This window comes from Etheostoma spectabile, chromosome 16, assembly GCF_008692095.1.
Source record: "Etheostoma spectabile isolate EspeVRDwgs_2016 chromosome 16, UIUC_Espe_1.0, whole genome shotgun sequence".
Taxonomy (NCBI): domain Eukaryota; kingdom Metazoa; phylum Chordata; class Actinopteri; order Perciformes; family Percidae; genus Etheostoma; species Etheostoma spectabile.
In genome coordinates, this window is record NC_045748.1 from 307131 (window position 1) to 322890 (window position 15760).

At 41.4% G+C, this 15760-nt stretch overlaps 1 protein-coding gene across 1 annotated transcript in view; it reads left to right on the plus strand.

Moving 5' to 3' along the window:
• Positions 1–9683: 9683 nt before the first annotated feature.
• spag8 (sperm associated antigen 8) overlaps positions 9684–15760 on the plus strand; it is a 15976-nt gene continuing 9899 nt past the window's right edge. The window contains exons 1-3 of the mRNA XM_032539818.1: positions 9684–9860; positions 13865–14024; positions 14246–14291. Coding sequence (XP_032395709.1) covers positions 9792–9860; positions 13865–14024; positions 14246–14291 — 275 coding nt within the window. The 5' untranslated portion in view covers positions 9684–9791. The remainder of the gene's footprint in view (positions 9861–13864; positions 14025–14245; positions 14292–15760) is intronic.

A 15760-nucleotide genomic window follows, 5' to 3' on the forward strand; every position in this document is an offset into this window, starting at 1 on the left:
TTTAGAAAACGTCAGGGTCTCCAAGGCCAAAACAACCAATACTACCTGGAAACAAAATGGCAACTGATCTACAGATTGAGAAAACCAAAACACACACAATGCTAAACTCCCTGACTAACCACAAAACAGGAGAAAAGGGGGGATCAAAACAAATGGCAGAGAACCCTTACCAGCTTCAGAAAACAAGTCCTTCAGTTCGAAAATCATATGCACCAGCAGAGAGTACTAACTACACCAACTACTCTCAGCACAGGTTGAGGGTCAGAGAGGCTTGATCTAAACGGGCAAACACAGTCATTAATGTGGCCATGTGGTCAGACCAACAGGAGGAGTACACCACAATATCATCCAGGTATACATTGTGGGTGTATCGCGCTTACCCACAAAAGTGCTTCTGTGTGTTAGGGCAAATTCCTCTGCCAAGACTGCAGCTTCCTGTAAGGTGGTTACTTTTTGTTCATTCAGGTACACCATGGTTTGCTCTGGAACACAATTCTTAAATTCCTCCAATAACATTGACTTGCGTAGCAACCCACAATCCGTAGCTTTGCTTGCTAGACACCATCTATCAAACAATATCCCCTTCTCTCTAGCACACTCTACAAACGATTGGGCAGAGGACTTCCTCAAGCTACGAAAGCGCTGCCTGTATGCTTCTGGTACCAGCTCATAAGCCCTGAGTATAGCACTCTTAACTTTGTCATATGCAAGACTGTCCTCGATGGAGAGGGCCGCACAGGCTTCTTGCGCCTTACCGACCAACTTGCACTGCAGTAGTAGAGGCCAAACGTCCTTGGGCCAATGCAAGGCAGCAGCAACCCGTTCAAACGCACTGAAATATGACTCCACTTCAGTTTCCCGGAATGGAGGGACCAGGGCGACGTTCTTGCCGACGAAAAGCTGAGGGAGTTCCAACTGGTGCATGGACAGAGGGCGACACATCAGAAGGGTTAGTACCATGTTTCCCAGCTTGCAATTCGAGTTGACGGATCCTGACAGCAGTTTCAGCCTCAATTTCAAGCTTACGACAACTTACGGTATCCCATGTAACACTACCCTTTTCACTATATACAGAGTCATTTGAATCAAATCAATAATTTTTTTATGTTATCAATGAATCATTGATAACATAAAAAAATTATTTAGTGGAGCTGTACATTATACATGCTATACATAATAATTGTTGTAATTTCTGTCGTAGTGTACTGCATGAAGGCCAACTTTAACGGCACCGTTGTTTTCCCCTGGTTTCTATCGTTGGATTAGTCGAAGGGTTGTCACACGTTCCATATGGACTTCAATAATAAATACACTGTATGTAAAATGACTATGTCTTATCTGTCTATACCCTACAGATGATAATGTTGGCAAACAAGTCACCTTGAAATGCCTGGAGATAAAAGCCAAACACTGTTTAGTTATTAGAGGCTCATACCGTATGTTGGCAGAGGGTGTCAGAGTTGGCCTGGTGGTCAGGATGTGACTGCAGGGGAAGATGAAAGTAAAGAGATGAAAGCTGATCTTGGACCTGGTGCTGCATCTCAGGCATAAACATTCCCACAGAAAGTGACATCTCCAAAGTGGGCACCCATGTGAGCTGCAAGACACACATGCAGGGTTTCCAAATGAGAAGAAAGAGAGAGAAAGACACATCTCATCAACATAGCTGCAGAGATGCTGGTAGTCATGGAGATGGCCACTAACATGTAATCACAATGTTGTGCAAAAATAGCAACTCTGCATGTTGGAGACACAAAGAGAGAAAGAAGTTCTCTCAGCATCATGTTTTTTTATGGAGGGATGGAATAATGAACTGCATGTAGAGGGGAACTCGCCTCAATGACCACACATATGCACCAATGGCAATGCTGTGTGGGGGGAACGTTGCTCCCATATTCAAGAGTTTGAACTTTAGAGATGCTTTACTTGACGAGCGTCTTATGCACTTTTGCTTTAGGAATATTTATTGAGCTATTTTTCCTCTAGAAGTAGAGAAGTATATTATATGTGGATCCTACAACGGCTGGAAAACCTACTTTCTTTATCAGCTTCGTATGGAATCTTCACAAACACATATCTTCAAAAACGACAAACACTGGTTATTTTATTCATTCATTAATTTTATTTGTGTTTTTGTGGGTGCTCTTCTAACTAGTTTGAAGGTCTTTTGGTAAAAGGTGATCTGAATTTAACGATATGAGACCTTAACCTTCCTTCTTTGCTTTGTTATTCACACACATTTGTTTTTTTCATAGTTATAAATCAGTGTTTCCCCTAGAATTCTGGAGCAGCGCACCGCCCTAATTTGAATTTCTATGCTGATGACACGGTTATGTACTGCGGTACATCAACTCTTGTGCAGGCCATTAAATACTTGCAAAATGTTTTTAATGTCCCACTTCAACTGAAACTCGTTCTTAATGCAGACAAGGCCAAACTTATGTTGTTAACTTTAGGAGAGTTAACAACCTCTTATAAATATCTGGGTATTTTACTTGTTGATTCCCTCACTTTTAAGCCACAGGTGCAGCATCTGGTGAAGCTGAGGCTAAAACTGGGTTTTTGTTTTCGAAATAAATTGTTTTTCTTAAATGTAAGGCTTTTTTGTAAGTCTATTGTAATCTTTTATATGTTAACCCTTGCTCAGTGTCTTCATATTGTTGACAGCGCTTCCCATGCCTCCCAGAGGTCCATTACCAATTGTAAAGCTCTGACTCACTGTGAGTTATACTCTCGGGTATGAAGGCCTACTCTGTCATCGGCACACCTTTATATAAAAGGCAGTTCTTGGTCTGCAGCTGTACGAACTATGTGTTTCAATCATGCAGAAGTGCTAGACAACACGCCTTCTCTGATGCCTGTATTGAAATTAGACGAAGGGCTTTAGTGTATTTAGTGCACCCTCGGCATTGGAATGTATGTGCTGCAGAATGACTTGAAACATAAGGAACTAATCCAGTTAAATGCTTTTAAATCCAAAATGAAAGAATAAGAGGCAGCATCCTCAAGATCTCAATGTCTTTAAATGTACCTGGATACCAAACGGACTCTTTAATTTTTTCTTTTGAAATGTGAGTTTTCTATATGCTTGATATTGTAGTTCCTTTTAATGTGTCTCTTTTTGTGTGTTTGGTCTAGTATGTGTTTTTATGTATGCTGCTGCCCATCTCGGCCAAGTCTCCTTTGAAAAAAAGAATTCTTAATCGGAATGGGCCTCTCCTATATTTAAACAAAGGTTAAATAAATAATAAAAACAAATTCCGTGAAACTATAGACCTATCTATCAGTCTTAGTCTGTAGTGCTTCTTAGTAAATGTTAACAACCTAAACTAAGATGGTGAACATTATATCTGCTATTGTATCAGCAACCCCACACACACACACACACACACACACACACACACACAACACACAACACACACACACACCACACACACACACACACACACACACACAACACACACACACACACACACACACACACACCACACACACACCACACACACAAAAACACACACACACACACACACACACACACACACACACACACACACACACACACACACGGCTATAGCCAACATAATCACAGATGGATCACTGTAAAATAATGGGTGGACACCTATTATTTTGTGTGGCTTGGCAGGCACAGTTTGACCGTCTACCGTTTGTTTAACATTGATGCAATTTCTCACTGTGCTTCATGCTGAGGTGGTGACAGTGAAAACTCCTCTGCTGTTTCTCAGCAACAGACTCCGTGCTTTGTTTCTGTGTCTCATTTCCACAGTAACAAGCACAGTCACAGAGTGTTAAATTTAGCAGGGTTTGCATCAATATGAATAACTGGTATTTGGTTTTAAACGGACAAGTGATTTAACAAGGTTACAGAGCAAATAAACACATTCTCACATTGAGTTCCCTTTAATGTGTCATGTTTCTCCCAAAAGATAAGATGAAAACTTAGCCCAGATAAGAAAAATATTGTCAATTATAATTGTTAGCTAAAAAGCCATGATTAAAATGACAAAGTCAAAATCATTAGCTAAAAAGTCAACATGATGACAAAGTAAATCATTTTGTGATCAGACGTGTTTTACGATCACTTTGCTTCTAATTTCAGAACCTTGATGTCATTTTTCAAAACTCCAGACACAAAACTCAAAAACGGTCATCACTTGTAACACAGGCTGTCCAATGTTCCAAACATTGCTGGGCATTCATGTCTTTAAAGAAATCTTGCACTTGCACAATCACTGGTTCAAAACTAACCAACTTATTGTGAAATAGCATTGAAACGTTACCTTACATCACCCACACACAAGCTACCCTTAGTTTCACAGTGTCATTGTTCGTACAATCATTAAATATTGTAGTACAAAATAGGTGATACATGTTTCATTCTGGTACTACATGAAAATACATCCCTGTAAAAGCACTGCAGTAGTAGAGAGAAGACTACAGACAGAGTGGAATCATTGAACAAAATCTGAAATGTATAGATGAAAAACAATACAGTACAATCACAACATATGTTTATTTGAATCAAATCTAAATAATTATCTAAAAAATAGAAAAGGAAAGACAGTACTGTAAGACATCAAATTCAGTGTTCCTTAACTTGCTTGTACTGTAAAAAGCAATAATATATTTATACTGTACATTGCATTATATATGAAGTATATATAAAGTATGTACTATCTCAATCATCAATAAGGAGTTGACAGAATTTGATAGGCAGTTCCAATGGCCTGCATGCATACAGTTCAGGACTGTCAATACTGTAAATAGTCTTACAGTGAAGGTGGTACACGGGACATAGAAACAGTGTCTGATAAACAGTACATGACAGGACAGAATGATGATGAAATATTAAATCCAGATAGTGTAGTCTAATTGGTTCATGCTCCCGCTAATTGCAGACAATATATCTCGGTATACTTTCATGATCTCCATACAACTATGCATTCAGAGTTTTGAGCAGTTGTATCCATTGATTGGTAGATCACTGTATTGAAACGAATAGACAATCATTTGAAAGATAATTAATAATTAATAATTGCTTTTTGAAGTAGTAGTACTTTGATATTAAGTTGCATCATATTAAATAGGTGATTTTTGCTAAATGAACAAATGAGCTTAGGTTTATGTGTATTGTATCCAAGCAACTGAAACAAGTATGTGCGTATTTTGATCATTGGTTGTGAGGTTTGTGTCTAGAGTTTTGAAAAATGAGATCAAGGTTCTAACAAAGTGATTGTAAAAAATTGACAATTATTGCAGTTTTTGTAAGACCGAGCAAGAATCATTAACTCGTCTTTTTTTTAATGGTTATTCATTTTGTAATACATTCTGGGAGAAGTTCGGAGAAGATATGGAGAAGGACTTTCGGTCGGCACCAAGGTGCTTCTGGAAAACCGTTCGCCACCTCAGGAGGGGGAAGCGAGGAATCATCCAAGCTGTATACAGTAAGGATGGGACGTTGTTGACCTCAACTGAGGAGGTAATAGGGCGGTGGAAGGAGCACTTTGAGGAACTCCTAAATCCAGCTGACACGCCCTCTGTGGTAGAGGCGGAGCTGGAGGATGATGGGGGATTGTCGTCAATTTCCTGGTGGAAGTCGCTGAGGTAGTCAAACAACTCCACAGCGGCAAGCCCCAGGGATTGTTGAGATCCGTCCAGAAATGCTGAAAGCTCGGGTGTGGAGGGGCTGTCTTGGTTGACACGCCTCTTCAACATTGCGTGAAGTCTGGGACGGTGCCTAAGGAGTGGCAGACCGGGTGGTGGTTCCCCTCTTCAAAAGAGGGGACCAGAGGGTGTGTGCCAATTAACGGGGTATCACACTTCTCAGCCTCCCTGGTAAAGTCTACTCCAAGGTGCTGGAAAGGAGGGTTCGGCCGATAGTCGAACCTGGATTGAGGAGGACAAATGCGGATTCCGTCCTGGTCGTGGAACAACGGATCAGATCTTTACTCTCGCAAGGATCCTGGGGGGGCCTGGGAGTATGCCCAACCCGTCTACATGTGTTTTGTGGATCTGGAGAAGGCGTATGACCGGGTCCCCGGGGAGAAATTGTGGGAGGTGCTGCGGGAATATGGGGTGAGGGGGTCCCTTCTCAGGGCCATCCAATCTCTGTATGACCAAAGCGAGAGCTGTGTCGGGTTCTCGGCAGTAAGTCGGACTCGTTCCAGGTGAGGGTTGGCCTCGCAGGGCTGCGCTTTGTCACGAATCCTGTTTGTAATATTTATGGACAGGATATCGAGGCGTAGTCGGGGCGGGGGGGGTTGCAGTTCGGTGGGCTCGGGATCTCATCGCTGCTTTTGCGGATGATGTGGTCCTGATGGCATCATCGGTCTGTGATCTTCAGCACTCACTGGATCGGTTCGCAGCCGAGTGAGAAGCGGCTGGGATGAGGATCAGCACCTCTAAATCTGAGGCATGGTTCTCAGCAGGAATCCAATCCAATCCAATCCACTTTATGTTGATAGCACATTTTACAAACACAAAGTTACCAAAGTGCTGCACAGAAAACTCAAACATACAAAACAATTAAGTAAAATATTGTAAAACAAAAATAAGAGCATCTGGTTTAAAAAGAAAAAAATAGATAAAATAATAAATACAAAATACAATAAAACAGTAAGAGCCATCAGAGGACCACACAACTCACATGGAGTTAAAGCCAAAGAATAAAAATGTGTTTTAAGACGAGACTTAAAACACTCAACGTTGGGGCTGTTCGGACATGGAGGGGCAGAGGTTCCAGAGTTTAGGTCCAGCCACAGAAAAGGCCCTGTCCCCCGAGTTTTAAGTCTCGTCTTTGGGACCACAAGCTGGAGCTGGCTCTCTGACCTCAGTGACCGCGCCGGCCTATAAATCTGGATGAGGTGAGATATGGTGGGGCCAGTCCATTCACAGCTTTAAAAACAAACAATAATCTTAAAATCATCCTAAAACGTACAGGAAGCCAGTGCAATGAAGCAAGAATTGGACTTATATGAGCGCGCTTTTTAGTTCATTAAAGACGTGCTGCAGAATTTTGGACTAACTGTAAGCGTGAAAGTGCTTTGTGACTTATACCGATATAAAGTGCATCAGTAGTCTAAACGAGAAGAAATAAAAGCATGTATAGCTTGTTCAAAACTGTTAAAAGACAAAAACGGTTTAACTTTGGCTAAAAGACGAAGATGATAAAAACTAGATTTCACAACTGCATTATTTGTTGTCAAGTTTAAAATCCTGTCTATTTTTTACCCCAAGGTTAGTTACAACAGGATGCACAAAATCACTGAGGGGGCCCAAGTTTATCATAGAATTAGTGGGGCCAAACTGCATGATCTCAGTTTTACTCTCATTTAGTTTTAAAAGATTTTGGGCTAACCACGCTTTGACGTCATTTAAACAGTTTAGTAGGGGTGTCAGGGAGCTGCCTTCCTGCTTTTTGATTGGTATATAAATTTGACAATCATCAGCATAAAGATGATAGGAGATGCCATGCTTTTTAAAAACTATTCCAAGTGGAAGGAGGTACAGTGCAAAAAGAATAGGACCAAGAATAGATCCCTGGGGGACTCCACAGTTAAGAGGCACAGTTGATGAGGTAGAGTCCCCCATTTTAACAAAGAAGCATCTCCCTGAAAGATATGACTGGAACCATTTTAAGGCAGTCCCCCTAACTCCCACACAGTTTTCCAAGCGAGATAGTAGAATTGTGTGGTCAACTGTGTCGAAAGCAGCAGTGAGATCTAAAAGCACTAAAATCGCTGAATCACCAGAATCCGTTATTAAAAACAGGTCATTAAAAACCTTTAAAAGTGCAGACTCAGTGCTATGAAATGCTTTAAAACCTGACTGAAAAATATCTAAAGTGCCATGTGCCTCCAAAAAAAAACTGTAGCTGCATAAATACACATTTTTCCAAGATTTTTGAAAAAAAGGAAGCTTTGAAATAGGACGATAATTTGAAACATTTGTGGAGTCAAGTCCAGCTTCTTAATCAATGCTCAATCACTGCTTTTTTACAAAAAGTAGGCACGACTCCAGAAGACAGGCTACTATTATAATTTCCTCAACATGAGAGCCAATCGTTCCATACATCCTTAAAAGGTATGGAGAGACAGGGTCTGTGGGGGATGTGAGGGTTTAATTTGATTGATGATCTCTGTAAGAGACGGCCGTGAAACTGGCTCAAACTGACAAAAAATAGCTGAGCAATGCATGTTTAGGAGACGCTTAAAAAAGAGGGGAATATAGGCTGGATATTTGAACTTTACTGTTAAAAGTCCAAAAACTTCTCACAAGTATCAGGTGACATTTCAATAGAGGTGGATTGTGGAGGGTTCAACACAGACCCATGGTTGGACCACAGGAAACCGATGGAGTGCTTTCTTGGGTGGGGAGTGAGGCCTTACCCCAAGTGAAGGAGAGTTAAGTACCTTGGGGTCTTGTTCGCGAGTGAGGGGGTATGGAGCGTGAGATTGGGCGGAGAATCGGAGCAGCCGGTGCGGTATTACATTCGTTTATCGCACGTTGTGACGAAAAGAGAGCTGAGCAGAAGGCAAAGCTCTCGATCTACCGGGCAAATTTCGTTCCTACCCTCACCTATGGTCATGAAGGCTGGGTCATGACCGAAAGAACGAGATCCAGGGTACAAAGCGGCCGAATTGGGTTCCTCAGGAGGGTGGCTGGTCTCCTTAGAGATAGGGTGAGAAGCTCAGTCATCCGAGAGGAGCTCGGAGTAGAGCCGCTGCTCCTCGCGTCGAAAGGAGCCAGTTGAGGTGGTTCGGGCATCTGGTAAGGATGCCTCCTGGGCGCCTCCCTAGGGAGGTGTTCCAGGCACGTCCAGCTGGGAGGAGGCCCCGGGGAAGACTGGACTAGGTGGAGAGATTATATCTCCAACCGGCCTGGGAACGCCTCGGGACCCCCAGTCGGAGCTGGTTGATGTGGCTCGGGAAAGGGAAAGTTTGGGGTCCCCTACTGGAGCTGCTGCCCACGCGACCCGATACCGGATAAAGCGGATGAAGATGGATGGATGGATGGATTCTGGAAAAGTTTTGAAAATTATATGGTATCTAAAATAACACATACAATCACACTTGAAGGTAAACCTTATTACATATTTTGAATGTAAAGATAGAAATGTATGTAATTTTGTTAATCTTTTTATTTTATTAGGGAAGTTTCACATTCATAAATCAAAATGTTCAAATTCAAGACCATGTTTTAAACCATTCCAAATTGAAATTGACATACAGTATATTTTGAGTCTCTTAAATTAGTAACAAATAAGAAAGCTATAACTATCTGTTATATGTACTCCAATCTAGTTAATTAAGAACATCTGTTGTCAATATCATTAACAAGTTTTTTAAATCTGTCACATTTTTATTTATATATTTATTTTCTATTTTTTTATTTTGTTCACTTCATGGATCCGTTTATATTGTAATTAATTTTTCTGTTAACTGGTCTCATATTGTATAAGTTGCAATCTCTTTCTTTACAATTTTATGTTTTGAGCTGTGATGAATGTTGATGAATGCAAATGTATCTTTAAATAAAAAAAGTGATTGTAAAAAACTGTAATACATAAATAATTAAAAGTCATATATCAATGTCCTCTTGAATTAAAAGAATAGGTATAGATAAATGGACAGATAGATAGATAGATAGCTCTTGAAAAAGAAATGTCGTTGTCATGGCGACACTTCCGTCAACTGAACAAGCTTAGTAGGATTCGTTGTTATTTCAGAGAAAGAGAAAGTGTATGCTGTTCACGGACTAGCTACAACACCACAATGACCGAACAGGCAACCACTGTAGACAACACCGTCGGGAAATGTATGCTGCACAACTGGGTAGAAGAGGTGAACGACGTTAGTGCGAAATGCTTATGTAGCTAGCTAATGTTATTATTATTATTATTATTATTATTATTATAAGGGGGAGGGTGCCTCGCTAATGTTAACTAGCCAGTGGCCACACGCCGGACTGCTAGCTAGTGTATATAAAATCAATGATGTAGCTAGCTAGCGTTAGCTATAACGTTAGTTTGTTGTTGTTTCTAACCGAACTGGTTACTTTTTATACAGTGCTGTGGTGTGATAATGCTGCGTTCTGGGACCACATATCTAATCAGCATTTTCATGCGCGACAGGTGGACTTGTCTTAGCGCAGGTTTCATTTCAGTGAGCCAGCACTGCCACTGGTACCGCACTGGCACTGGAATTCAGTCATGATGAATGGTATTAGTTACACCTGTGTTTGACCAGTCAAATTCTCTATGAAAGGTGTATTACCACGGCCAAAAATGTTTTGTTTTGTTTTAACCAAAGTTAGTCACGTTGCCAAAAATGGTGAACCAGTAGTCAGAAGCCAGCTGTTGGCAAACCAACCACTTCTTTTTGTGTGAGTAGCTATTTGTGTTCGTCCTCACATCAGACCAAAAGTTTACACCCTAATTTTCAAATTTAGTTTTGACTTTCAGCAAAGAGTTACAGGTGCAGTTTGTGTTTTAGTCTAATAATGATAAGCCTTATCAAAACTGTTGCAGAGGAATTTTCTTTTGACAGGCCGGTCAGCAAGTCATGTCAGTTCTAATCCTAAAACATAGAACACAGATTTAGAAGAATATGGGTAGTGTAGCATAACAACAACTAATTGGACGAACACGTCACACGGGTCTGGCTTCTCTGGAATTTCAAAGCCAGACCGTCATGGCGGCTCCTTTGGAATACAATCTCCTATTTTACGAAAATAGTTCACCGAAACATGTTTCTGAACAACACATTCTACCTCCAATCTCGTAAAATACAAACGCTTGGTCAGGTGCCTTTGTCGTTTTTATTGACGCTAAAAGTCTCCTTTATCTCAACGCGCATGGCGGGACTATTGGTGTCCCTTTTGAGGCTGTTATGTTAAGGAAAACATTGGGTGGGTGGGCCTACGTTGCTGTGACACCCGGGAAGAACAGGACAGTTAAGTTTGGGAAAAAAGTCGTGGGTGGGCTTAGGCTTCCGTGACACGCTGGAATAATGGAACGGTTAAAGAAGAAAACAACTTTAGGAAAGGTGCCATGCTGGAGACAAACCCCGGTCTCCTGGGTGAAAGTCTTGTGTTCGACCCATCCCCCCCCTTACATACTACTCACTAAACGCGGTGTAGCTGCTGCTCTCCCCAGTACAATATACAAACGCACTGAAGGGCACCTTTTTTGTCCCTTTAGACGCTGACTGTTGGAGTGAGAACGGGTTGTTCTGAAAACATTTTAAGCAAGAAGTAGGCCATGCAGTTGCTGAATCTGTCTTGTTTTCAGATTGACAAATTTCAGTTTAAAAGGTTTCCGTTAGATTTTGAGAGGAGTTTGTCACGTTTATCCTGCTCGTCATTTTTGGCTTAGCACTCCACCAATCAGATTGGTCATTGAGTCCGACTGCCCGCCTTCTAATTCAGCATGTCAAATCGGCGCAAATAAAGGCCGAGGGTCACCGACCTCGCCAGACTGTCCGACGACCGATTATTGGGTCGGTGTGTCAGCGCCTTCATGTTTCCAACAATGTTTTAATCCAGAGAAATTAGTAATTTTAAGTACACGGTCTGTGTGATTCGGTCGCTTTCACCTGGGGCCTGTTGCAGAGTAGATAAGATATCCAGGATATGTGAAAAAGCGCAGCTTGACTTAGTGTATCTGCTCATCCTGCTTAATCGGTTTGCACGTTTGCCGAGCCAGGATAAACAGGTGGAGCTATGTCGACCGGGTGTAGATAGCCAGGATAAGTCACGTTCACGCTTTCTCAAATAGACCACGATTCGATCGACAGATTTACTGATGCAGAGATGAGAAGACGCATGCGCCAAATGTTTCACCCATGAGCCATCTTCTAATGGAAAAAACAGAAGGGAAGAATATGGAAAAAGGGAAATACGGCTCTTCCAAAAAAAAGCCCAACATAGCGGACCGCGACTGAATGTGTGGGGGTTTAAAATATCTACTTTGCTCACGTAAGCAGAGGGAACTAATGTTCCTCGGAAATGGACCCTACGGACTTTGGCTTTTTCAAACCCTTATTCACACGTGAAACTGTTTTACAACCATGCACAAATCTCTATAGCTTATCTAATTCTTGTACAATTAATGTTCATGCAGACAATCAGAAAGGGACAACAACTGAAAAAAAGTAAATACTTTAATACACCCTGTGAACATATGTAAAAAACAACACTTTTTTTATCTTTCTGACAGGTGACCGCACACAAAATAAAAAGATTAAGAGCATTGTGGTGTTTCCAGTGTGATGAATGTAACTACACTACATACGTGCTGTAGCTATATAGGCACGTTATTAGTCCGGTGATGGGAACTTATTAGAAGTTTGAAACCTTATAGCTATACAAAAAACAATAGCCCACTTATTAGAGAGACACAAACTACCCTTTATTAGAGAAGGACAACAACAAAATGAAATCATGAATGTATTGGTCTCTGACCAGTCTGCCATAACAATCTGAGAATATCGCTACTATCTGCTATATCGTCACACTTAATCTCCGAGCGCGTCCTGTAATAACCTGAAGCTGAGACCACGGACCTGGCGCGTCATCTCTACTTTACAGAGAGAGTGGACACTGACCGACTCGCAGTCTGCTGGCAGCCAAAGCCCCGCGCACCGGGCACCCGGCACCAGGCACCGCAGCAGCCACCGGAGCGCCGCACGCCAGGCACCTCGACATAGTACCGTCCCCCGGAAAGAAAGTCCACTCCGCATCAGGGTGCCATGCAACCATTCCTAACATCTAAACCTGTAGTAGGTTTAAATCAACTCGCGAAAACAAAGTGACAAGTAGCTAAGCATGTTAATAAAAATAAGCAGAACCCATGCAGAAGACAATGAAAACTGTTAAACACGTTTATTCGGATCAGACGCAGCTGATTTGACACATAGCTCCAGATTAATCTGCCGGCTGTTAGCCTGCTCTGGACCAGGCTGCCGCAAAGACTAAATCTCCATGGTTACTTGGCTGGGCTTAATTCAATCTGGTTTCGTGCAACCGAGTCCGCTAATTCATCCAGTAACTTAATATCCCGGCTTAATCCCTATCCGAGTTTCGTGCAACAGGCCCCCTGTCATAATAATAAATAATATAATAATAATAATAGATAGATGATAATACCGGCGACAACTTTTATTGTGGCCAGGTTGGCTCAGTGGGTGGAGCAGGCACATATGAGGGGTTTGAATCTGGCCTGTGACAATTTCCTGCATGTCTTCCCCTTCTCTCTCTCTCCCCTTTCTCACTTGGATGTCCTGTCGGATAAAGGCGGAAAAGCCCAAAACATAATCTTAAAAACTTTTATTTATATAGCGCCTTTCAAGAAACCCAAGGACACCAAATTAGAGGTTGCCATCATAGCCTTTGCACAGGCATCAGGGCTGTCATTATCTGCCAGAAGCAGTTATACTCTACATTGATTTTGAATCCAGTTTTCTCAGTTGTTTTTAACTCAGTTGTTTCACTGGATTCAATGGACATTCGTATCTTAACTTATCAGAGAAACAAGCCGAGCAAATGCTAGTGTCAGGTTGGCTCCAGCACCTGCCTTGTCCAACCCATGGCTGCTGCGTTGAGGAGTAAACCTCTATATATGGGCACCCGCTCTACCAACTGAGCTAACCTGGCAAAAAAACACTGATTCCTATCGTGATGCTGTTTTATTCTTTGACTGTAATGATGACATTGTCTTTTCTTTTTTATAGATATAGTTTTGACACATTGTATGTTTGACTGAAACAACACCATAGATTTTACAAAGTGAGTATTTAATTGCTTTAGATTCTAACATGTTTTACACCATTTATGTCCATTTATGCAGAGGGCAGTTGCTGCTCTCAACAATCAGGAGACGAGGACACAAATCCAGAAACATGGACACATAGGGATTCTCACAATGGACCAGGAGTCTAAAATGGAGACTGTTAGCACACTGAAAGCAACGTACATCCCTCCTAAAAGTCCAGGGGTGAGGCTGCGGGGTACGTGTCTCTGTCTTTCACAAGCCACAGCATGACACAACCATTATAATCCATGTATCCACTAGACATGTATTTTACAAAAGATTTTATTCAGGTACAGGTGTCCAATAGACTACCAGATTACAGCATTTGCTTACACACTGCTTTGACCTTTTTTAATTTCACTGTTCAATTAATCTTGTTCAGATCATTTACTGTGCTTTCATTTTTCCATGATTCAGGCATCAGAGGAGAGCTTTTGGAAAAACATATCGCCCAGATGATAAGGTAAGTCAAGTATGACAAGTTCTTTTGATGCTGAACAAATGATTGCTGGAAGTGGTTTGTTAATGGAAACGGAGAACAGCGCCTGACCATGTCTTGAAGGGAACACGTCGGAGGAGTGATGCAATATTTACGCGTCTGGGTTCGTTTTACTGTTTCAATCACAGCTGTAATACCTTTTAAATCAGATTTTATGATGTTATTTTACATGGAGGCCTGTAATCCTAATGGGGTTTATAGAGTCTATCCCCACATATGAGGTTATTACCATCCCGCGCAAGTTAACTGCTCATAAAGAATACAAAGCATCATGTCTTCAATGAAAACGGCTTGTTCAGCAGTAGACATGTCTCATCAGCTGGTCCTGAGCCATACACTACATTTCCTGGACCTTATAAGCTCAAAGCAACACGGCTTGATTCCTACAGAGTTCCCATCAAGAAAGAGCTCAGAGAAACTTTCCCCAGCTAATGGGTTGTTATGCTATACACAATGCTATATTGATACTCATACATGAATTAACAGTTTTTTTTAATGATTTTTTTTGATAATGTGGAAACTCTACTCCAATGCATATGATGGCCATTGATCCACTGAATGATAAAATCATTGATTTTATCAATCATTCATGATAAAATCATTCAGTGGCTCAATGGGGGGGAGGGACTACATGAAGCTTCCTCAACCTCCAGCCATGGTGGAGATTGGCTGTTGATGTGGCACCAGTGCAATATTGTTCTGATGTTTGCAGCCCAATAGTAGAGCAAAAAGTTGGGTGGAGCTAGGCCGCCCAGGAGTTTAGGTTTTTGTAGAGTTCCTTTTTTGATTTTTGGGGTGCTTTTTTTCCAAATAAATTGTGAGATTAAGCTATCAAGAGAGTGGAAAAGGGGTTTAGGGAGGAAAATAGGTATGCACTGGAAAAGCAACAGGAACTTGGGCAGTTCATTCATTTTAATGCAATTTATTCGGCCAGCGAGAGACAGAAGCAAAAGTGGATGTCTTGGGATAGCCTGGCTAAAAGAGGGGAGAAGTTACATTTAAATAATTCTGAGTAGGTTTTTGTCACACAGACACCCAGATATTTAAAGTGCTCCAGGGAGACACAAAATATTGAATTAAATGTGAGTTGATTGATTTTAAAAATGGTCCTCCAGGGTCTATGATCTGAACTGATCCCATAGCTTTCGGTCTGCTTATACAATTTAAAAAAATAAATTGAAAAAACAAAAAATAAAAAAACAATTTTTTTTTTATTTGACCAATCAGAATCAAGGATTCAACAATGCCGTGTAATAACACAGGTTAAAAGGTGCCCTGCCACACAAAACTGTATTTACTTGCATTTTTTGAAATATGTCAGGTCCATATGTGTTACGTCATGAGTGTGAAAATGAACTGCTACCTCCTCTGTCAGCTCTAGCCGCTGAAAAAAAATAAGAGGAGAAATCCGGCCAATTACAACAGCTGGTCAG